At 49.4% G+C, this 25,042-nt stretch overlaps 1 protein-coding gene across 1 annotated transcript in view; it reads right to left on the reverse strand.

Annotated features, from left to right (window-relative positions):
• The window catches only part of SPTBN4 (spectrin beta, non-erythrocytic 4), a 76,323-nt gene that overhangs the window by 47,902 nt on the left and 3,379 nt on the right, over positions 1 to 25,042 (reverse strand). Inside the window, exons 3-12 of the mRNA XM_055311512.1 lie at positions 11,882 to 12,033; positions 10,737 to 10,910; positions 6,582 to 6,673; positions 5,505 to 5,585; positions 3,974 to 4,089; positions 1,899 to 2,011; positions 1,615 to 1,802; positions 1,423 to 1,540; positions 989 to 1,147; positions 81 to 383 (exon numbers count right to left, since the gene is read on the reverse strand). Of these exons, the coding sequence (XP_055167487.1) occupies positions 81 to 383; positions 989 to 1,147; positions 1,423 to 1,540; positions 1,615 to 1,802; positions 1,899 to 2,011; positions 3,974 to 4,089; positions 5,505 to 5,585; positions 6,582 to 6,673; positions 10,737 to 10,910; positions 11,882 to 12,033 (1,496 nt within the window). The remainder of the gene's footprint in view (positions 1 to 80; positions 384 to 988; positions 1,148 to 1,422; positions 1,541 to 1,614; positions 1,803 to 1,898; positions 2,012 to 3,973; positions 4,090 to 5,504; positions 5,586 to 6,581; positions 6,674 to 10,736; positions 10,911 to 11,881; positions 12,034 to 25,042) is intronic.

The raw sequence follows: 25,042 nt of genomic DNA on the forward strand, positions 1-25,042 counted from the left end.
TTCCCGTCTCTCTCCCCAACCCTCTCCAGCTCCCCGACAACCCTCAGTGTCTACAACCCTGGGCTCCAGGTCCGGCCCACCTGCATCTCCTCCATCCAGTCCACCATGTACACCATCTCCTGGAAGATCTTCTGCAGGGCCAGATTCTGCTCGAGCCGCGTCCGCCGGGCGCCCACCAGCCCGGTCAGCAGGGCCCACTGGCGCAGGACGCTGTCACGCTGGGCCGCCACGCGCCGGGCATCATAGTAGCCTTCAGCTGCCAGTGCCTGGGCCAGCTCGGCCACGCCCTGCACCCGCTCCTCATAGGCCGCAATGTCCGCCTCGATGGCTTCGTGCTTCTTCATGGCTGCCTCGACTGCTGGCAGCTCATACCCGAAGTTGTCCTGGGGCAGGGCAGGGCAGGGCAGGCCACGGGTGCTCACCCATGTTGCCCCAGCCATGCACCTGTTACCCTGCCCCTGCTGCACCAGCCCAGGTTACCTTGGAGACCAGCCCCATCTTCCTTGGTTACCCTGGAGACCAGCCCTGCACTTCTTCATCACATCTCTAGCCTTAAACTCATCACCCAGGAAACGGTCCCCATCCTACCACTGCCCTAGAGCCTGGGGACCAGGCCTACCCTTCCCTGTTACTTAGGAGACCAAGTCTATCCTCCCAAGTTACCCTGGACACCACATACAACCTCCTCAGTCACTTAGTCTAATTAAATAGTCTCCCTATCCCTGAAGAGACTAATTCTGTCCTCTCTAGTTACCCTGGAGACCAACCTCACTCTCCTGTTACCTTGGAGATCTGGCCCGCTCCCCTCCCCCACCGCTCACTTAGGAGACCAGCTCTCCCTTCCCACCTCACTCACCACCTAGGAGACTAATCCAACACTTCTGTCTCGCTTAGGAGAGGGAGACTCCCTCTCTGGTCCCAGGGCCACCAGCCCTGCCCCTCCCTCCTTTGCCCCCAGAGCCCAGCCCTGGAGCCCTGAATGCCGTACCTGGGAGACCAGGCGCTGGTTCTCATTCAGCCAGCTCTCCCTCATAGCCACCTTGTGGTCAAACCTCTGAGCCAGCAGTTCCAGCTTCTCCTGCCGGATCAGCTCAGCCCGCAGAGCAGCCTCCCGTTCGTGCTCTGCCTTCTCCAGCTGGCCCCAGGCCTAGGGAGATGGGAGGAGGCAGTCAGACCCCAACAATGCCCCCCACTTTGATGGCCCTGGCTTCTCTGTCAGAGGTGACTCCTAGCATTCACAGCGCCTTAGTGTAAACTGGGGAAAAAAATGTATTGCTCCTTCATGACACTTTCCTGCTGGAAGGCTGTCAGGACAAATACCCAATCCATGGCGTCTACAATATAAATGGCTCCCTTGAGTAGTGCACAACCTACACAACCGCACAGAGTCACCCTGCCTCTCCCCCATACTCTCAACTTCACCTTGTCGATATCCCAGATGCCACAGCCCTCCCGAGGCACAAAGAGGCGACGATTGCAGGCACGTAGTTTGCTCTGGATGCTGAAGAGCAGCACCTCCAGGTTCCCCTTCTCCTGAAACCTGAAGGGGCTTGAGCTCAGGAACCCCACCTCCACACCTCCACCTGCTGCCCTCCCTCCTGAGCTGGGCCTCACTTGACTGGCTTCTCCAGTGTGCAATAGGCCGTGAAAGCCTGGAGCTGCTGCTGCACCCCACTCAATGAGTTGGCAAACTTCTGGTTGCTGATGAGGCCCACGGTGCGGTGGATCCAGGCCAGCAGCTCGGCCGCCAGCTCCTCATAGCGCTCAATGATCTTCCCCACCTCCAACACTTGGTCCAGGACCTGGCCCGGCGAAGGAAGATGGGGTCAGCTTCATCCCAGAGGTGCCCCCAGGTGGTTCCCAAGCTCCCATCCACCCCTTCTTCTGGCTCCCCAAACCTTCCCGATCCGCTTCCCCTCGACAGCCAGAGCCTTCATCTTGGAGAAATAGTGGTAGAAAGACACCACATAGGTGATGATGGACTTCTCATCTGGAGCTTCCATGTTCACATCTGGGGGGAAAGGAGAGTGGGGAAGCATGATGGTGAGCATTCTGACAGGGACTAGGAGGAGGGAGGGAGAGCCCACTCTTACTAGCTGTGTGACCTTGGGCAAGATAACTAAACTCTCTGTTCCTTAATTTTTGTATCTGCCAAATAGGGATCTACCTCACGGGATTAAACAGTACCCAACATATGCAAACCACCATAGAGAAACTAGCCATGATTATTTCACACCACTCTACCTTCCACCTCAGGCCCTTTGCACATGCTTTTCTTTTTAAGATTTTATTTATTTATTCATGAGAGATACAGAGAAGGCAGAGACACACACAGGCAGAGGGAGAAGCAGGCTCCATGCAGGGAGCCAGACATGGGACTCGATCCCGAGACTCCAGGATCACACCCTGGGCTGAAGGCAGCGCTAAGCCACTGAGCCACCCAGGCTGCCCGCACATGCTGTTTTCACTATATAGAACAATGTTCCCTCTTCTGTGTGCCTAACTCCCACTCATCCTTCAGGGGTCAACTCACATTTCCTCAGATAAGCCTCCCTGTTCAGCCTGTGAAGAGTTGCCCCCCCACACACCCCGTTAGTCTTCCTCGTGGCATCTTATCCTGGAACTCCTCCTGGAACTTATAATTTTCAATTAAATATTCATTTATGCGATCATGCCCTTATCTTGAGTTCAAGCTTCATGAGCACAAAGGCTGTGCCTGTCTTTTTCTTTTTTAAAATATTTTTCTTATTTATCTTTGTAAAATATTTTATTTATTTATTTGACAGAGAGAGAGCAAGATAGAGCACAGCAGGGGGGGGGGAGCAGCAGAGGGAGAGGGAGAAGCAGACTCCCCATTGAGCAGGAAGCCCGACTGGGGGGGTGGTGCTTAATCTCAGGACTCTGGGATAATGACCTGAGCCAGAGGCAGCCACTTAACAGACTGAGCCACCCAGGCCCCCCTGTGCCTATCTTTTTTCACCATTGTTCTAGCCATGCCCAGCACACTGTAAGAGTTCAATAAATATTTATTAAATGTATTAATGGTGTATGAGGTCAGAGGTCAAGGACATGGGCTTTGGAGGAAGCATGTGCTTGAATCCCTGTTCAACCATTTACTCACTGCATGTCCTTAGGAAATAGGCCTAACTTCTCTAAGCCTCAGTTTCTCCATTATAACAGTAAGGACAGTGCCTGCCACCTGGGAGCCCTATAAGTATTAGAAAGAATAGCCTGGCCCAGAAGAGAAACTCAATGAATTCCAATGATCATTTTGATCTGCCCACTGAATGCACAGTGTTACACTTGGCCTTTTACTCTTCACCAACTCATGAAACTGACAGCCACCAAACACTATGTGCCAGGCAGGCACTGAGCACAGACTACAGAAGTCCCATTTGCTGGTTTGCAGTGTGATGCTGGGCAAGTGGCTTCATATCTCTGAGCCTTTCATCACTATCACTTTAAAACAGGATAGATAAGTTCTATCCAACCAGGTCAGCGTGAGGATGAAGGGGAGAAGTTTCAATAAAATCCTTGGCCATGTGCTTGGCACATCAGATGCTCAGAGAAAGGGAACAGCTGTTATTCCAGAGACTGGGGAGATTGGTGTTGGCATGATCATGGATTAAGAGGGAGGCTGAAGTCAGGGGATGGGGATGGGGGATAATCTTGGGGGTGGGGCTGGAGCTAGGGAGGGAAGGGGGTTGGGCTTGGGGGAGCTCACTGGGGGTGGGAGTGGGCATGGGAAGGGGAGGGGGTTAAGGTGGGGTTCAGGTTGGAGACCGAGATGCCAAGGAAGAGACTGGAAGCCAGGGAGGAGGAGGCATTGGAGATGAGGAAGGGGAGGGGCTAGGAGCTGGGACTTGGAGTGCCTTGGGTTTGGGATGGGGTTGCAGCAGGATGGAGTAGATGTGGGCATTGGGGTCAGGAGTCCCCCCAAGAGTTAGTCGGGCTGGGGTTGTGCATGGCTTACCCTCAGGGTCCAGCAGACGCGTCAGCCCCAGGTGCTGCTCAGCCGTGCGGAAGGCTCTCTGCAGGTTGTAGTTGGCATTGGACTTGGTGAGTTTGCTGAAGTCCACGAGATCGGGCCTGGGTGGGGACACAGAGTGGGCAGGCAGCAGGCAGGCTCCAGGGCCAGTGGGCAAGAGAGCCACCATCCTTGTCTGAGCGCCGCCCCCCGCCATGACGAGGGGCTGGAGGGGTGCCACCTGGCCCAGGGGAAAGAAAGTTGTGTGTGCCAGTATGTGTCTGTGCATTCCTCTGTGGCTGTGACAACTGCATGAGGGCATGTGTACAATGACTTCACAACACACATGTCTACTTGAGCATGTTTCTAAACAGTATTATTACACAACAGTTCAAAGTGCGAGGTCTACAGCCAGCCCATGGGGCTCACACTGCAGCTCGACTACTTCCTGGCTGTCACACTGGGTAAGCTATTTTGTCTCTCCATGCCTCAGTTTTCTCATCTGTAAAGTGGAGATAATACTACTAGACTACTAGCATCTGCCTCACAGGCTCACAGGCTCAAATATACTGAATATATTTTTTTAAGATTTAATTTATTTATTCATGAGAGACACACACAGAGAGAGGCAAACGTAGGCAGAGGGAGAAGCAGGCTCCCTGTGGGGAGCCTGATGCAGGACTCGATCCCAGGACTCTATCCCAGGACTCTAGGATCAGTCCCTGATTCAAAGGCAGACGCTCAACCACTGAGCCACCCAGGTGTCCCAGGCTCACTGAATATTAAATGACTTATTGGAAAGCACCGAGAACAATCCCAGGTATACAGGAAGCGCTCAACCAATGTTGCCATTGGGTAGAGCTGGTGGGTTTCTGGCTGTGGGGGTCGGGCTGGGTCTCCCCAAGTGTATGCGTGTGTATGCACGACAGGCAAGGCTTGTGAGTGAACATGTGTCTCTGGCAGAAAAGGCTAGGTTCCACTCCCACCACACTAGAGCATGTTTTTCCCAGGCTCAGGGCCTCAGTTTCCCTAATCTGTCATGTGGATGATCATGATATGGGGGCAATTTGTCTGGATACCCACCCCTCAGCCAATTCAGCGACAGGCCCTCGGGTGTGAAAGGTAGGTGTGTAGGGAAGCAGAAGGGGGGCTCTGGGGCTCCCCTAGAAGAAAGACTTTCTGATGAGAGGGGGCACTGTGCCCACACCAGAGAGGACAGTCCAGGGGGAGTGAGCTCTCTGCCCTGGGGGGCCTGGAAGTAGCAGGCATGGGCTGTGTATGTGCATGAGTATAAGTGTGTATACACATCTGCATGACGGTACATACGTGTGTTTCCATGCACACACACAGTACACGGCCTGGATGGGGCTCTGCAGGGGTGTGTGCCTTGTGTAAGTGTGAAGGGCATGCGTGTGAAGGGATGGGTCCTCGCATCTGTGTGTGTCATCTGCATGCACACATGTACAGGCGTGTGTGTACCCAAGGGACGCGGAGTGGGGGTGCAGGGCAGGGCGGGCTGCCCCAGGTCAGTGGGTACCTGTGCCGGTGAATGAGCGCGTTGAAAGCCAAGCCATCCCTCCAGCTGGTGGTGAAATTCTGGATGTTTACCTCAGGGTAACTGGAAGCATAGAAAGGAGAGACAGAGGCAGAAATGGAGATAGTTGGGAGGAAAAAGAGGGAGGAAGGGAGAGAGAGAGAGATAGACAGGGATGGATGGATGGATGGATGGATGGATGGATGGATGGGAGGGTGGATAGATGATAGATAGATAGATAGATAGATAGATAGATAGATAGATAGATAGATCAATTGAGGCAGGGAGATGGCAGGGAGATAGAGAGATGGAGAGAAAACAGGATACAGACAGAGATGGGGAAAGAAAGAAGGGAAGGGAGGAGATGAGAAGGGAGAGAGAAGGGGGGAGAGAGTAGGGGGAGGGAGAGATAGGAACAAGGGAAAGCAGACATAGAAGTAAACGCAAGACACAGTGAAAGAGCCAGCCAGCCGGCCCCCAGAAGGCTGAGCACCAGAGAGCCCAGTCTCCATCCATGCCTGCCCCCTCTTCCTCCCAGGAGCAGCTCTCCAGGAGCCCTTGAGTTCCAGGCCACGGCCCCCCTCAGGGCAGAAGGTGGAGAGCTGGGGCTCTTGGGGACTCCCCAGCAGAGCTACACAGCTCCCTTCTCAGCCCCACTGAAGATACCAGAAGCCTGAACTCCTCACGGGAGCTGCCCGAGCCCCAGTGTGCACCATCTTAGGCTGAGAGGTGGCTGCTTTCGGAGTGGGGGCCGGCCACAGCTCAGGAATAGGGCTGGGGTGTCCACATAGGTGCACATGAGGCCTCCTGAGGTGGGGGGACCGAAGGGGGCAGGATGGGAAGAGTCCACTACTATACAGCATGGTCCTCCGAGGAGCCCAAGTTGGAAATTTGAACCAGACCTTCCAGATTGTTACAGGGGTTTATTTGTCAAGGTCAGAAGAGTTACCAGTTCACTAACTTCAGATGTAACTTTTGACCCTGAGGGCTTGGGCTGCCCCCTATACTCCAGTCCCAGAAGGAACCCTCAAGATTAGGTTAGGGGCCTGGTGGGGCAGGGGTGGGGGGATGTGTGCTTACCCAGCTGTCTTCATCTGACACCACAGGAGCAGTGCATCCTTGGCTGAGCGGGTCTCTCTGTTGTCCTCAGTCTCGATTTTGATGACTTGAATCTGTGAGGAGACACAACATGGCTGCCGGGACCTGGAGGGCACGAGCCTGGGAGCCACGGGCGTACCCTGCAGCCAGGGAGGGTGGTAGGTGACAGAGGAGATGAGGGAGGCAGCTTTGGGCTGGGGTTGGGGTTCAGGAGGAGGAGAGTGGGATCTGGAGTGTTTTTGCAATGTCTACAATTAGGGGAGGCAGTTGTGGACTAAGGTCTCAGTTTCTAGGGAGGCCTCCATACTTTGGTTTCTGGGCCACTTCCCTGATTCAAGCCACCATCACTTCCAGCCCGGGCTAGTGCAGTCACCTCCAGGCTGGTCTCCCTGCTCCTGCCCCTACAGTCTATTCTTTTTTTTTTTTAATTTTTATTTATTTTATGATAGTCACACAGAGAGAGAGAGAGAGAGACAAAGAAAGAGGCAGAGACATAGGCAGAGGGAGAAGCAGGCTCCATGCACCGGGAGCCCGACGTGGGATTCGATCCGGGGTCTCCAGAATCGCGCCCTGGGCCAAAGGCAGGCGCCAAACCGCTGCGCCACCCAGGGATCCCCCTACAGTCTATTCTAATAGCAGAGAGGAACCCTGTGACCACCTGTATCAGGTCACATGCCTCCCAGCCTCAAGACCCTCAGGGTGTCCATCTCACTCATGGCAAAAGTCAATTTCCCCTCAGGAAGTTTTTGACCTCATCTTCAACCTACTCTGGAGCAGCCTACTCTGCTCTAGAGACCTGCTGTCCTCTTCATTATTATTTTTTTTTAAATTTGTGATAGTCACAGAGAGAGAGAGAGAGAGGCAGAGACACAGGCAGAGGGAGAAGCAGGCTCCATGCACCGGGAGCCCGACGTGGGACTCAATCCCGGATCTCCAGGATCGCACCCTGGGCCAAAGGCAGGTGCCAAACCGGTGCGCCACCCAGGGATCCCCTGTCCTCTTCATTAAATCACTAGCATCCTCCTGCCTCAGGGCCTTTGCACTGGCCATTCCTTCCCTGAGGGGCCCACATGGCTCCACCCCAACTTGATGTCTTGATTCACTTGTCACCTCTCAGTGAGGGCTTTGCCAACCACTTTATTTTATTTTATTATTTATTTTTTTTTAAATATTTTATTTAGGGATCCCTGGGTGGCGCAGCGGTTTGGCGCCTACCTTTGGCCCAGGGCGCGATCCTGGAGACCCAGGATCGAATCCCACATCAGGCTCCCGGTGCATGGAGCCTGCTTCTCCCTCTGCCTATGTCTTTGCCTCTCTCTCTCTCTCTCTCTGTGACTATCATAAATAAATTTAAAAAAATGTTTAAAAAAATATATTTTATTTATTTATTCATGAGAGACACATAGAGAGAGGCAGAGACATAGGCAGAAGGAGAAGCAGGCTCCCTGCAGAGAGTCTGATGCGGTACTGGATCCCAGGACCCTGGGATCATGACCTGAGCCAAAGGCAGACCGTCAACCACTGAGGCACCCAGGGGCCCTTATTTATTTTTTTAAAAAAGTTTTATTTATTTATTTGACAGAGAGAGCACAAGCAGGGGGAGCAGCGGAGGGAGAGGGAGAAGCAGGCTCCCCATTGAGCAGGGAGCCCGACGTGGGACTCAATCCTATGACCCTGAGATCATGACCTAAGCCAAAGGCAGCTGCTTAACTGACTGAGCCACCCAGGAGCACCCCCCCCCAACCACTTTATTTTATTTTATTTTTTAAAAGATTTTATTTACTTATTCATGATAGATAGATAGATAGATATAGAGAGAGAGGCAGAGACACAGGCAGAGGAAGAAACAGGCTCCATGCTGGGAGCCTGACGTGGGACTTGATCCTGGGACTCCAGGATCCCGCCCAAGCCAAAGGCAGACACTAAACTGCCGAGCCACCCAGGGATTCCCCCAACCACTTGATTTTAAATCAAAGTATGTCTACTCAAATTTCACGTCCTCCTTTTCTGCCTTATTATCTCCTTGGCATCTATCATCATCTCTACATTTTATTTATTCATCTGATTTACTGTCTTCTCGTTGTGGACTGAATTGTGCCCCCCTCAAAATTTATAAGTGGAAGCTCTGACCCCCAAATATCACTATATTTGAAAATTAGGCCTTTATGGAGATAATTAAGGTTAAGTAAGGCCATACAGGTGGAGCCCCAAAATGACTGGTGTCCTTATAAGAAGAGGAAGAGACCCCAAGGAATGTGCTCACACAGGGAAGAGGCCATGTGAGGATGCAGAGAAGGTCGCCATCTGTGAGCCAAGAAGAGAGGACTCAGGAGGAACTGACCCTGCTGGCAGCTTGATCTTGAACTTCCAGCTTTTAGAACTTGAGAAAATAAATTTCTGTTTGTTTAAGCCACTGAGTCTGGTATTTTGTTACAGGGGCCCTAGCGGACTAATGCTCTCACTAACCTGTAGAAGCTCTCACTAACCTGTAAAAGCTCCAGGTTACAGGGGCACCTGAGAGGCTCAGTGGTTGAGTGTCTGCCTTCAGCTCAAGTCATGGTCCCAGGGTCCTAGGATCAAGTTCCCCAGTGGGCTCCCCGCAGGGAGCCTGCTTCTCCCTCTGCCTGTCTCTGCCTCTCTCTGTGTCTCTCATGAATAAATAAATAAAATCTTTAAAAAAAAAAAAAAAAAGCTCCAGGACCACAGGATGTTTGTTTCCTGCTATATTGCACTTAGTAGGTGTTAATAAAGTCCTTAGTGACCCAGAATCTAAAGCAGGTTGAAGAGCCTCAAATGGGTATTTGAGACTTTGGTCCTGGACTCAAGAGCTGAGTTTGGCATTTGGATTCTAAGGGAAAAAAACTAGGTTCCCAGGAGGTCCCAACCTGTAGGGCAGGGCTCCAGCCACCAGCAGTGATCCCTCATCCCCAGTCTTGTTCCCTGATTTTGTATTGACAATACCCATGTCTGTCTCCAGCCCCTAACCATCCCTTGAGCTCTATTCCCATGATCCAATGAACTGCTAAATGTTCATCCTGATGTCCTAGACCCTTTACCACCATCATGTCCCGAATTGTCCCTCAAACCCGTTCCTCCTCCTTGGACTGTCTCAGGGTGGCCCCAGCATCTCCCAGCCCAGCTCCAGTCTCTTCCCTGGCCTCCCAGCCCCCAATTTTGACGACCGCCCCCAATGCAAAGAGATCTGTCTAAATCTGATTATGCCATCCTCTTGATAAAACTCTCTAATTTCTCCCCATCTCAAACAGAATAAAATCTGGTAGTCGCAGATCACCTAGACCCTGTCAACTCCTCTGACCTCATCTCCTCCCAGGTTCCCCCTTGCTTCCTATTCTCTAGCCATAGTGGTCATTCTATAACTCCAATATTCCAGCTCCTTCCTACCCCAGTCAGGGCCTTTGCATATGCTGTGCCTCCTGCCTGGGATGCTTTCTCCCTTCATCTTCATGTTATGCAACCACCAGCTTCTCAGAGAGCCCTTCTCTAACCAAGTCTAAAATCTCGTCAACCTGATATTTTGTATTCCTTGTACTGCCTTATCATAATGTATTCTTTTTTGCAAAGCTCTTACCTAGAGCTGATGCCTTTCTCATATACCTCCAGTTTAATTACTTAAGGGTTGGTTTATTGTCTGTCTCACCCACCACAACGTAAGCTCCATAAAGGCAGAAAGCTTGTCGATTAAAAAAAAAAAAAAGAAAGTAAAGAGAAAAAAATTTGTCCATTTTGTTTCTGAACTGTAAAATTGCCCGGATTTGAATTCCAGCTCCACTATCCAGCTGTATGACCTTGAACATATTATTTCTCCTCTCTGGCTTCACTTTCCTTACCATAAAATGTAATAAACGGTACCTAATTTATGGGGTTGTTATGTGTATTAAATGCCAAGTGCTTAGAACAGTGCCTGGAATGGAGTAAAAAAACGTATAAATAAATTATCATAGTGACGGTAGTGATAATGATTGTTATTTTTATCATAATTTTCACCCCCACCACCTGGAATAGGATTCCCGCATCATACTGGGAAAATTTTTGAGATGAATGAATGAGAGTGGGAGATGCCCTCCTAAGGCCACACCTTGGGGGGGGAAGGCCGGGCAGGGGTCACTTGGGGATCACCTGGAAGCGCAGGATGATGGTCCAGACTAGCCCCAAAGTCAGCCGGTGGTTCCCATCCACGATGTCATGCGAGCCCACGTTTTCCAGGTGCACGCGCTGCTCCTTCAGGAACTGCAGCGCCTTGTCCACGTTTTCCAGCGAGTGGATCCTCATGCGACCGCGCGTGGGCCTCGGCTAGGGTGGCAGGCGCGTTGGGAGGTGGACAGCCGGGCCAAGTGCCCTGTGCCCCAGGCCTCACCCCTTCCAAAGACGCCGGGCCTCACGGCCACGCCTCCTGGATGGCCAAGCCCAAGCCACGCCCCCCCCCAGTCTTTTCAAAGACCTAGGACCCAATCCTTTTGAAGGAGCCCTGCCCCTTCCCAGAGCCAGACCCCTTTCAAGCGTCCGTCCCTTCGAGGCTAATTCTAGTTCCTGACCCCACCCACTCTACTGAAGCTCCGCCTCCGACCTGCTAGCCACACCTCTTAAGAAGCCTCAGCAATCTGCTGCAACTCGTCCCTCCCCCTGGATCTCCTTCCAGGCCACCTCGGCGTGGCCCCCAGTTCCATGGCCACACACCCCCTGCCTCCCCGCCCGGCCCTTGCTTGGAGCCACGCCCATTCCCCCAGGTCTCCCCTCGTTTATTGCACTATCACTTCCAGGGGCGTTTGTTTCTGTTCTTTAGCCGTGCCACTCACGGTTTCTGAGCTCCTTTAATAAATCTCTAGCTCCCTCAGAATCCCACCCTTTGCGATGAAGCCTCACCCAAGCCCAGAAATACAGCTGCAACCCACACAAGCCAGACTCATACCAGGGCCCTGTTTCGTTCCCCATAGTTCCATGACCACGGCACCCTCATCCATAGACCCCCTGCAACAGGGTCCTGCCCCTATTTTATAGCCAGACGTCTTGCAACAGCACTACTCCCCATCCCAAGCCCCGAGTCCGCAGGAACCGCGGCCTTCACGGTCCACGTAACCCCGCCGCAGTTCCCAGCCACGCCCCCAGGCGCACCAAGCCCCGCCCCCGCGCCTTAGCCCCGCCCCCTGAATAACGAGGGCGCTAGCCCACCCGCGCTCCTGGGAAGTTAGCCGCCCCGCCCCGGGTCACAGCCCTGCCCCGGATCCCAGGGCCGCCCCCCGCCGCCGCGCCCCGGGTCCCCTCACCAGCTGCTCCCCGGACAGCACTTCCAGGAGCCGCGTGAGCACAAAGCCGTCCCGGAGGTCGGCGTAGAGGTCCGCGATGTGGCAGCCAACGCGGGCGAGGTGCGAGTTCACCCACTTGGTGAAGGTCTTCTTCTGCACGGCCTCGCGCTCGTCTGAAAGACAGGCTCTGATGAGCCCCCGCACCCCTGTACCCGCCCCCCGCAGCTTCTCCCCAGCCCTCCACTCCGGCCCAGACCCCAGCTCTGCAACAACAGTCAGGGCTTGGCACCGACGGACGGCTCCTCCTACCGGGACGCCCTGCCTACCCTTCCCTGCGCACCTGGAGACAGGTATTAAAGCTTTCCTGAGATGTCACTTCCACAAAAAGCCTTCCCTGATTTTTTTTTCTCTCTCTCTCTCTCTTTTTTCCCCCCAGAGATTTTATTTATTTACTTAAGAGAGAAAACACAAGCAGCGGGGAGGGGCAGAGGGAGAGGGAGAAGCAGACTCCCCGCTGAGCAGGGAGTTGGATCCTAACACTAGATCCCAGCACCTGGTGATCATGACCTGAGCCAAAGGCAAACGCTTAACCGACTGAGCCCCCCAGGCCCCCCAGCCTTCCTTGATCCTCATCCCAGTTGGCCCTGTTCATGCAATCAATAAATATTTGACCACCTAGTATGTGCTCCGCACTGTTCTAGGCTCTGAGTATAGACAGAGGCCTTCCCTCCCAGAGCTCAGTTTAGTGGGACCCAGATAATACACTAGGGAGCTGTGGAAAGCTAAGGAGGGGGGTGGGACAGAATGAGAGTTGTGTTTCAGGAACACCTCTGGCTACTGTGGGGAGGGTAGGTCACAGAGGGCAAGAATGGCAGCTCAGGTGGGACACTGGGGAAGTGACTCGAAAGAGAGGACAAACCAGGGCAGAAGCTGGAAATGGGGGAAGGGGACACATTGGAGAGTTAGTCACTGATGAAAAAATCAGACATGGCACTGACGAGGTGTGGGGGATGAAGATGAAGGAATATGCTAGAAGGAATGCCCCCTCCGTGACAAGGGACCATGTCACACACATCCTCGAACTCCCCACTCTGCAGTAGTTAGACTGCCAGCTAGATCCTGAGTCTCCCACATCCCTAGGGCGCATAGTAGTAGGCACGTGACTGCCAACGGGGGTGGGGGGAGAATGTGTACAACTCCTCAACTGCTGCCTCACTGACAAAAACATTGCTTGGAAGCCGCTCCTACTATCTTTTTTTTTTTTTTTTAAGTAGGCTCCACAACCAGCATGAGCCCAAGGTGGGGCTCGAACTCACCACCGTGAGATCAAGACCTGAGCTGAGATCAAGTGCAGTGCGGGATGCTTAACCAACTGAGCCATCCAGGGGCTTCTCTCTCTCTCTCTCTCTCTCTCTCTCTCTCTTATTTATTTTTTTAAAGATTTATGTATGTATTTATTTATTTATTTATGAGAGACAGAGAGAGAGAGATGCTGAGACACAGGCAGAGGGGGAAGCAGGCTCCACGCAGGGAGCCCTACACGGGACTCCAGGACCATGCCCTGGACTGAAGGCAGCCCTAAACTGCTGAGCCACCTGGGCTGTCCTCTCTCTCTCTCTTTTAATAACAGCTTTACTATGAGCTATAATTCACATACTATAAAATTCACCCTTTCAAAGTGTAAATTCACTGATTTTTAGTATTTTCACATCACCATCTAATATCAGAACATTTTCTGCCCTCCAAGAAAAAACCCTGTGACCACAAGCAGTCACTCCCCCACTCCCCCTTCTCCTAGCCCTAGGAAACTATTATTTTTAAGATTTAATTTATTTACTCATGAGAGACACACACAGAGAGAGAGGCAGAGACACAGGCAGAGGGAGAAGCAGGCTCCATGCAGGGAGCCCGACATGGGACTCGATCCCAGGACTCCAGGATTACACCCTGGGCCGAAGGCAGACGCTCAGCTGCTGAGCCACCCAGGCATCCCGCCCTAGGAAACTATTAACTTACTCTCTGTTTCTATGGATTTACCTATTCTGGACATTTCATATAAATGAACTCATACAATATATGAGCTTTTTGGGTGTCTGGCTTCTTTAGCTTAGCATGTTTTCAAGGTTTATCCACATTGTGGCATGTATCAGTACTTTATTTTTTATGGCTACATAATATTCTATTCTCTGGATATCCTACATTTTACTCATCTATTCACCAGTGGATGGACATTGGGGTTGTTTCCACTTTGTGGCTATTATGAATAATGCAGCTGTAAACATTTATGTACATACAAGTCTTTGTGTTTTCAACGATCTTGACTATATGCTGGGGAGTGAAATGGTTGGGTTCTATGGCAACTCTATAATTAACCTTTTTTAAGAAAAAATTTATTTGAGAGAGAGGAGTGCACAAGGAGGGAGAGGGGCAGAGGGAGAGGGATAGAGAGAATCACAAGCAGTCTCCCCACTCAGCGCAAAGCCTGATGCAGGGCTCGATATGATAACCCTGAAATCATGACCTAAGCCGAAATTGAGTCAGACACTCAATCGACTGAGCCACTCGGGTGCCCCTATGATTAACCTTTTGAGGAACTGCCGACTGTTTTCCAAAGTGGCTGCACCATCTTACATTCCCACCAGTGAGGTATGAGGGTCCCAGTGTCCCCATGTCCTCAACACTCCTTGCTATTTCTCATTTGATCACAGCCATTCCAGTGGTATGAAGTGGTGTCTCAATGCGGTTCTGATTTGCATTTCCCTGGTGACCTATGATGGTGAGTATCTTCCCATGTGTTTATTGGCCATTTGTGTATCCTCCTGGGAGAGACGTCTATGCAAATCCCTCGCCTGTTCTTAAATTAGGTGAGTCTTGGGCATCTGGGTGGCTCAGTAGTCGAGCATCTGCCTTTGGCTCAGGTTGTGATCCCAAAGTCCTGGGATAGAGTCCTGCATCAGGCTCCCCACAGGGAGCCTACTTCTCCCTCTCCCTATGTCTATGCCTCTCTCTGTGTGTCTCTCATGAATAAGTAAATAAAATCTTTTTTAAAAAAGTTTAGGGACACCTGGGTGGCTCAGTGGATGAGCATCTGCTTTCGGCTCAGGTCGTGGTCCTGAGGTCCTGGGATCAGGTCCCATATTAGATTCTCTGCAGGGAGCCTGCTTCTCCCTCTGCCTATGTCTCTGCCTCTCTCTGTGTGTCTCTCATGAATAAATCAAGTAGATCTTAAAAAAAAAAAAGTTTAGGAGATCCCTGGGTGGCTTGGCGGTCTAAGTCTGCCTTTGGCCCAGGGCGTGATCCTGGAGTCCCGGGATCGAGTCCTGCATCGGGCTCCCGGTATGGAGCCTGCTTCTCCCTCTGCCTGTGTCTCTGCCTCTCTCTCTCTCTCTCTCTCTCTGTGTGTGTGTGTGTCTCTCATGAATGAATAAATAAAATCTTAAAAAAAATAAAATAAAAAGTTTAAATTAGGCGAGTCTTTCAATTTTTAAAAAAAGATTTTATGTATTTCAGAGAGTGTGTGAGAGAGAGAGCACAAGCCAGAGAGGAGCAGAGAGAGAGAGACAAGCAGACTCTACACTGAGCATGGAGCCCAACGTGGGGCTCGATTCCATGACCTATGAGATCATGACCTGAGCCGAAACCAAAAGCCCGATGCTTAACCCACTGAGCGACCCAGGCACCCTGGGTGAGTCTTTTATTTTTTTTTTTTTTTTTAGGATTTTATCTACTTTTTCATGAGACAGAGAGACACAGGCAGAAGGAGAAGCAGGCTCCATGCAGGGAGCCTGATGTGGGACTCGATCCCAGGACTCGATTCCAGAACTCCAGGGTCACATCCTGGGCTGAAGGCAGGCGCTAAACCATTGAGTCACCCAGGGATCCCCTGGGTGAGTCTTTTTATCATCTGTACTTCCTTTGCAACTTCATGTGAAACTATCATTATTTCTTAATTTAAAGTATTACCAGGGACGCCTGGGGTGTCTCAGCAGTTGAGCTTCTGCCTTTGGCTCAGGGCATGATCCCACATTGGGATCGAATCCCACATTGAGCTCCATGCGAAGAGCCTGCCTCTCCCTCTGTCTGTGTCTCTGCCTCTCTCTCTGTGTCTCTCATGAATAAATAAATAAAATATTTTTTAAAAAATAAAGTGTTACCAGAACAGTAAACTAATGCCTGGCCTTCCTTTCTCTTTCCCTAACTCGTACAAGCTTGAACACAAGGTCCAGAGGGCACAGAGTAGAAGAAGAAAGCTGGAAGCCATACTCATTGCTCAGAGCAGAGCCTCCCTGCCCACCAGGCTGCTCCTGTCAGGATTATGCAGGAGGGAGAAGTAAGCTTCTGTCTCCTTTAAGCCACTGCATTGCTGGGTCGGTTTGTTGCAGCAGTTCAGCTGCACCATATGCTTAGCATTTCATTACTAAATAACTTAGTTATCATACTTTTAAGTTTCCTATGAGTGCAGGAAGCAAGATTTGTAGAGCCAGTCTGTTTCCCTTTTTAATCATTTAAAAATCTCTCAACAATTTTTTTCATAAAATTTAGCTTTTGTAATATTGTTTTTATAAAGATTTTATTTATTTATTCATTTATGAGAGAGAGAGAGAGAGCATGAGCTAGCGAGTAGTGAGGGAGAAGAGTAGAGGGAGAGAGAATTTCAAGCAGACTCCCCTCTGAGCACAGAGCCCAACAAGGGGCTTGATCCCATGACCCAGAGATCATGATCTCAGCCAAAATCAAGAGTCAGACGCTTAACCAACTGAACCACCCCAGGCGCCCCGTAGTATTATTATTTTGTATTAAATAAACTCTACCCCCAACATGGGGCTCAAACTCATGACCCCAAGATCAAGAGTCTCATGCTCCACCGACTGAGCCAGCCAGGCATCCTCTTTTGTAATATTAAATATTGCATTTGATTCTGGCAGTGAAAATATATATACATTGTTAAAAAATATCCACTGAGGGACCTGTATTTCTTTTTTACTTGAAACCAGATCTTGAATGTTTACCTGTAATTTGAAAGTGAATATGCAGAAATGAATAGTAAATCCATGTGAGATATCTTGTTTGTTTAAATGCACGTTTTGGGGATCCCTGGGTGGCGCAGCGGTTTGGCGCCTGCCTTTGGCCCAGGGCGCGATCCTGGAGACCCGGGATCGAATCCCACGTCAGGCTCCTGGTGCATGGAGCCTGCTTCTCCCTCTGCCTGTGTCTCTGCCTCTCTCTCTCTCACTGTGTGCCTATCATAAATAAAAATAAAAAAAAATAAATGCACGTTTTGTGCTGTGTGGAGAGGATGGGGACTCGTGTGAGCACCTGAACATCAATCACACACCAGGAAGTGGTAACAGAATAGACGCTGAATTAAGTATTGGGTTATGCTGCCTTCCAATCACTGGTGCCCTAGCCAAATAGCAGATTTTGGCCAATGCTGAAGCCAAAGTGGACCTTCTGTGCATCCCCCCAGTGTGGCGCTGAGTGAGGACAAGTGCACTCAGTTCTGCCTCTATTGATAAGGCACTGTTTGACTTCAAGTGAACACGTCTCCTCTTTGGGCCTCCATTTTCAATGATTTTTTTTTTTTAAAGATAGTCATACAGAGAGAGAGAGAGAGGCAGAGACACAGGCAGAGGGAGAAGCAGGCTCCATGCACCAGGAGCCTGACGTGGGACTCGATCCTGGGTCTCCAGGATCGCGCCCTGGGCCAAAGGCAGGCGCCAAACCGCTGTGCCACCCAGGGATCCCTGGGCCTCCATTTTCAAAACGAGGTGTCTGGACTAAGTCAACGGATTCTGAGGGATCCTGAGTGTTTGGGAACTCATACTTGGAAGACAGAGATCCATGAGAATATTTTTTTTATTTTGTAATTTCATTTTGATGATATCCAAAGAAAACTAAAAGAAACATTTCCTGGACCCTCCGGATGGTGACTTCATAAAGCAGGATACCATGAAATTTTGGGTCTTGTGACTATAGTCTTGTTAGCATGGAACAGGGGTCCAGAGTGGAAACACCCACACAGGCCAGGCAGGCCCTGAAACTGAGAAAACTAGGCCCTAGATCAGGGGCAGTGGCCACACACAGCCCCTGTGACTGCAGCCTCCCAGGAACTGTATCCCTGAGTTGCTGTATCATTTGATATTCCATGAGGAGCCCCAAATCTGGATTTTTTTAAAAGATTTTATTTTTTATTTTTTATTTATTCATGATAGACATAGAGACAGAGAGAGGCAGAGACACAGGCAGAGGGAGAAGCAGGCTCCATGCAGGGAGCCCAACGCGGGACTCGATCCCGGGACTCCAGGATCGCACCCTGGACCAAAGGCAGGCGCTAAACCGCTGAGCCACCCAGGGATCTCCCAAATCTGGATTTTTAAAGACAAAGTCTCCTTATTTCTTATCTATTTATTAAATATTTTATTTTTTAAGGTTTATTTATTCATGAGAGACACAGACTGAGAGAGAGAGAAAGAGGCAGAGACACAGGCAGAGGGGGAAGCAGGCTCCTTGCAGGGAGCCTGATGTGGGACTCGATCCTGGATCCCAGGATCACAACCTGAGCCAAAGGCAGGCGCCCAACCACTGAACCACCCAGGTGTCACAAAGATTTTATTTATTTATTCATGAGAGACACACAAAGAGAGGCAGAGACATAGGCAGAGGGAGAAGCAGGCTCCCTGCAGAGAGCCTGATGAGGGACTCCATCCCAGGAGCCTGGATCATGACCTGAGCTGAAGGCAGACACTCAACCACTGAGTCACCCAGGTGCCCCAAAAATCTCCCTATTTTTAAATACTGGCAACCGATTTGTGTTTGTAGAAAACACAGTGGGAGTGGGGTGCCTGGGTGGCTCAGTCTCACACTCTTGGTTTCAGCTCAGCTCGTGATCTCATGTGTTGTGACATCAGCTCTCTGTTGGGCTCCACGCTCAGCAGGGAGTCTGCTGGAAGATTCTCTTCCTCTGCCCCTCCCCGCACTCCCAAGTGCATGCACTCTCCCTTGCTCTCTCTCTGAAATAAATAAACAAATCTTTAAAAAAGAAAAAAAAAACACACAGTGGAGGTGAAACCAGATATGTCCCAGAGTGCCACTTCTGACCTAAGATGACACTGAATGTTTACTGTGCTGGGGAGTGTGTTTGGCTACCATGTAGGGTGTCTTCCGTTGCCCCTCTGGCACCACCCCTACTGTTCTGCTCGAGCTCTGGGCCCAGGGAGGCTGCTGGTGCAGACTCTATGAATGGGCTCCACAGCCCTCAAAGGCCTCAGACGTTCTGTTGGGTTTGACTAGAAAGAGATCAGAGGAGAAAGGAATGGGAAACCCGGGTGGCTCTGTGGGTTGAGTGTCTGACTCTTGATTTCAGTTCAGGTCATGATCTTAGGGTCCTAGGATCGAGCCCGGAGCCCCAAGTTGGGCTATGTGCTCAGGTCAGAGTCTGCTTGAGATTCTTTCTCCCTATCCCTCTGTTCCTCCCTCCACGTTCTCTCTCTCAAATAAATAAATAAATAATAGGGGAAAAAAGAGGAGAAAGAAGGGCTGAGGAATTTATTACCTCTCTACATGAACTGAAAGCTGTCAGCAGTGCCTTATTCTCTCCCTACATCCCCAGCTCAGGAGGCCTCGGCCCTCTCACCACTCCCTGACCTGCTCCAGTCCCTGGGGTGTCCACTGGCCTCGTAGTTTGTAGGTTCCCGTAGCCCTGGCCACACCTCTGTAATTAGTCCCTTCATTTAGTTCTCCTCAACTTTACCCCCTTGAGGAGAGCCATCTGCTTCCTGCTGGGACTCTAGCTGGCACCCATACCTTTGGGTTGTCAAGGCTCCAAGCCAAATGACAACTGTCCTACCTCTGCCATTGTGCTCACATTGAGTTGTCATTTATATATTCTTCTCCACTGTGGAAATCACCAGTCACAAGCAAAATACATTTCCTTAGAATAAGATTTCATCTTTAATACACGGAGACCTTCGTAAAGCTGAAAAATAACTAACTCTTATCAATTGTTGGCTAAGGGGAAAGGATATAGTGACATTTAGTATGTTAATGATGCTTGGCTCCTGGTCTGAGGAAAGTTAGGAAGCTGGAGGATACCAAGTAGAGGAAATGTGGGGACCTCATAACTGCCCCCCAAGCCTACTGGTGGGAGTTACAGACTAGGGCAGCTAACTGGGAAGTGATCAGAGTCAAATTAAATTAGGGCATACCCCCATGACACAGAAGTTCTTTCTCTGTGCATATGTCCCATAAACTCTTCTACACATAAGGAGCATGTATGAAGGTGTTCCATCCAATGCTACTGGGGGGTAAGGGGTACAGGCAGGTTGGCGGTTGGAGACAGCCTCATTGTCCATTGTTAGGAAAATCGAATATGGTGAGTTCACGCAATAGACTCCATGCAGCAGTTAGGAGCAGCAGCTGAGTCTTTTTTCTTTTTTTTTTTTTTTTTTTTTTAGATTTTTTAAATTTTATTTTACAGGGAGAGAGAGAAAGAGGGCACAAATAGGGAGGCGCAGAGGGAGAAGGAAGAGAGAATCCCAAGCAGACGCCATGCTCAACAGGGAGCCCTTGTCCCAGGCTCGATCCCACAACCCTGAGATCATGACCTGGAGCTGAAATCGAGTCAGATGCTTAACTGACTGAGCCACCCAGGCACCCCCACATGGCTGAGTCTTAAGGCATAGTGCTGAATAAGAACAATGCAAAAACTCAAACTTAGGCCCACCTGGCTGGCTCAGTGGACAGAGCAGGGTTGATCTCAGGGTTGTGAGGTCAAGCCCCATGTTGGGCCTAGAGCTTACGTAAAAACACAAACAAAAACCTGCAATCTAGAATATGCTAACCTGCATCAACTAGCAATACTTGCATGCACAAGCCCATACAGGGCTCTCAGATTTATAACAAAGTGAAATTGCAGTTCAGTAGGGAAAAGAAAGCCTTTCCAATAAATGGAACTGAGTCAACTGGATATTCATGTGGAAAAAAAAAACAAACCCTGACCGACATTCCACATTGTACACAGTAATAAATATAGTAAATGTCATCTGGCTTATAAATCTAAATGTGAAAGGAATAAATATGACTTTTAGAAGAAAACCAAAAAATCTCCATGACCTTGAAGTAGGCAAAGATTTCTCTTTTTTTAATATTTTATTTTTATTTATTCATGAGAGACACAGAGAGAGAGGCAGAGACACAGGCAGAGGGAGAAGCAGGCTCCATGTAGGGAGCCCGATGCGGGACTCAATCCCTCGACCTCAGGATCACAACCTGACCTGAGCCAAAGGCAGACACTCAACCACTGAGCCACCCAGGTGCCCCAGCAAAGATTTCTTAAGACACCAAGTGTTAGTCACACAGGAAATAATTATTACGATCAAATTAGGGACACCTGGGTGGCTCAGGGGTTGAGCGTCTGTCTGCCTTTGGCTAAGGGCATGATCCTGGAGTCCTGGCTTCGAATCCTGCATTGGGCTCCCTGCATGGAACCTGCTTCTCTCTCTACCTGTCTCTGCCTCTCTCTGTGTGTCTCTCATGAATAAATAAATAAAATCTTTTTTTAAAAAAATGATCCAATTAGACTACATTTAAATTACAAAATACTGTTCATCAGGGTACCTGGGTGGCTCAGTTGGTTAAGACTTCAACTTGGGTTGTGATCTAGGGGTCCTGAGACAGACCCCCAGTTCAGGCTCCCTGCTCAGCAGGGAGTCTGCTTCTCCCTCTTCCTCTGCCCCTCCCCCTGCTCATGCACCTTCTCTCTCTCTCTCAAATAAATAAATAAAATCTTTAAAAAAATACCATTCATCAAAAGGCAAATTTTTTTTTTATTCATGATAGTCACACATGGAGAGAGAGAGAGGCAGACACATAGGCAGAGGGAGAAGCAGGTTCCATGCACCGGGAGCTCCATGTGGGATTCCATCCCGGGTCTCCAGGATCGCGCCCTGGGCCAAAGGCAGGCGCCAAACCGCTGTGCCTCCCAGGGTTCCTTCAAAAGGCAACTTTAAAAGAATAAAAAGACAAGCCACATAGTAGGAGAAAACATTCACAACACACAGATCTGACAAAGGACTTGTACCAGGATATATAAGAACTCCTACAAAACAATCAGAAAAAGGCAGGAAAATTAATATGCAAATAGGCAAAGGACCCGAACAGGCACTTCATAGGAAGCTATCCAAATAGTCACTAGACACCTGAAAAGGTGCTCCACCTCATTAGTTGTTATTAGTCACCAGGAAAATGTAAATTAAAACCACAATAAAATGCACACCCATCAGAATGACTAAAACTAAAAAGACTGACCATACTAAGGGTTTGATGTACAGTAACTGAATCCTTCATATACAGCTGCTGGAAATATATAAAATGATACAAACTGGTAGTTTCCACTAAAGTTAGATATACACCTACCCCTATGACCTAGCACTTTTCTCCCCATGGAAATCAGTGCTTAGGCCCACCAAAAAACAGGTGCTAGAAAGTTTAAAGCAACAACAGTTCGTAACAGTTTTAACAGTTTGAAATATCAGTAATTACTAGTATGCAATAGTCTAGCTTGTAATAGCCACAAATGAAGAGTAACCCAAATGCTCATCAACACGTGAATGGATAAACTATGGCATATTCACACTGTGGAATACTATACAGCGATGAAAAGGAACATTCTACAAATACAGGTAGACACGGATGACCCTCATAAGCACAGTGTTGAGTGAATGAAGTCAGACACAAAGGGGTACATGCTTCAGGATTCTATATTTATATGAAGTTCAAACACCAGCAAAACAAACGTGTGCTGTTATAACTTAGGATAGTGTTTACATTTGGGGTATAGCGAGAGAAGCAGCCTGAGGGGGGCTTCTCTGGGGTTGTCATATTCTGTTTCCTTATATGGAGACTGGTTACCGGGGGTGCTCACTTGTGGAAACACTGGACTCTCACGATTTATCTGCCTTTTAGTGTGCATGTAACATTTTCAAAAGCGGTTAAAATATATGTATACATGCACACTAATCAGCAATGCACGTTTTGCAAAATCATTGGCACGCAAAGAAAATAATTTGCATTAAAACTATCAAATGGAGCCTGGGTAGCTCAGTCCATTAAGGCTCAGACTTTTGATTACAACTCAGGTCTTGATCTCAGGGTCTTGGAATTGAGCTCCATGATAGTCACCATGTTTGAATGTGGAGCCTGCTTGGGATTCTCTCCTCCTCTGACCCTCCTCCAACCCTGCCCATGTAGATGCACACTCTCTAAAATAAATAAATAACCTGTTCTTTAAAACAAACAAACTGGGGATCCCTGGGTGGCGCAGCGGTTTGGCACCTGCCTTTGGCCCAGGGCGTGATCCTGGAGACCCGGGATCGAATCCCACATCGGGCTCCCGGTGCATGGAGCCTGCTTCTCCCTCTGCCTATGTCTCTGCCTCTCTCTCTTTCTCGCTCTGTGACTATCATAAAAATAAATAAAAATTTAAAAAAATAAATAAAACAAACAAACAATCAGAATGGTTACCCACAGGAAGGCATTGGTGTGAGATGTGGGAATAAAAGAGAATAAGCAAATAGGAGTGCCTGGCTGGCTCAGTTGGTAGAGCGTGTGACTCTTGATCTTGGGGTTTTGAGGTCAAGCCCTGCGTTGGGCATAGAGATTAATTTTTTAAAATGTTAAAAAGCAAAGAGAGTAGATGAATAGATAAAGAGGAAGAGAGGGTCCTCACATAGAAAGAGGAGGACAGTGAGCCATAAACTGAAGAGCATAATTAAGGGCACTCTCTTGAGCATGGGGTCCAGACAATTTTTTCAAAGATGTTCATAGGAAAGCATGTTACGCAGGACTCTGCTCAAAGGGTTGGCCTTAGTTTGAAAAGAGAAAAAGCATGAGGGAAGTAAGCAAAGGGACGCAAAAGAAAATGCACCCTAGCGGTCTACTATGTTAGGTTTCAAGCTGCAATATCGTTAGACCAGCATCGAGAGCATTCTGAAGTTACTGTTAAGCTGAATGTTAACTGCTTTTGCACGGTTCTGGAGTCCAATAAGACATGCTTTAGCTTTAGAAAACTGTAGGTATAAGAGATATACACAGAGTTGTGGGCGTGCTGCATTTAGGAAAATCGTAGATACAATAATTTATTTATTTATTTATTTATTATTTTTTTTAATTTTTTTATTTATTTATGATAGTCACACAGAGAGAGAGAGAGAGGCAGAGACACAGGCAGAGGGAGAAGCAGGCTCCATGCACCGGGAGCCCGATGTGGGATTCGATCCCGGGTCTCCAGGATCGCGCCCTGGGCCAAAGGCAGGCGCCAAACCGCTGCACCACCCAGGGATCCCTATTTATTTATTTTAGATATAATCATTTAAGTAGACATAGGGAGCCTATGAGATTTTTTTTCTTATGGGGGATCCCTACATTTCTCTGGTCTAGGTGTTTATCTGTCTGCGGTTTTCAGCACTGATGTTCTAGGAGTCAGTGGTTCTCAGATGAGAAGAGTCCTCAATCCCCACATCATCACAATCTACCTCTGCTTAAAATCTTGCCATAGCTCCCCAGTGCCCTCACGCCCTTCATGGTGGTTTATGGTGCCCTTCAGGATCTGACTCCTACTGCCTCCTTTTGCATTGTCATTTGCTCCCTACCTCAATCTAGCCACTCCCAGCTTTTGGAGGTCTTGCATATGCTGGTCCCTCTGCCTCGAATATTCTTCTCCTCTCCACCCCAAGGTTCACTATTATTCATCCTTCCGAGCTCAGCTTATGTATCTCCCCCTCCAGGAAGCATTCTGACCCTCTGGACTGAATCAAGCACATCATCTGAGCTCCTATAGTCCCTGGGCTTCCCCATCCCAGTCCTCTGCCTCTGCCTCACCATCTGGACCCTGACCACTCCGGGTCATGACTCTGGCTCGATCTAACTCTCCCAGTGGCCTGGGAGCCCTGTGGGCTGGCTCAGTCACTGTCACGTCCCTTGTATTGTCCAGCACAGGTCAAGCACAAAGCAAGCACTGAATAAATATTTTGTGGATGGAATAATAAATTCTAGAATTCCAAGTTGATATGATCCCAAGTGTTTATAGTTCTAAGAGTCTGAAATTATGATTTTAAGTTTCCAAGAGTATATTTTATACCATTCTAATTTCTAAATCAGAGGAGGCTGGCAATCTGTGAGTTCATT

Source organism: Nyctereutes procyonoides, unplaced genomic scaffold (genome assembly GCF_905146905.1).
Source record: "Nyctereutes procyonoides isolate TBG_1078 unplaced genomic scaffold, NYPRO_anot_genome, whole genome shotgun sequence".
NCBI lineage: Eukaryota > Metazoa > Chordata > Mammalia > Carnivora > Canidae > Nyctereutes > Nyctereutes procyonoides.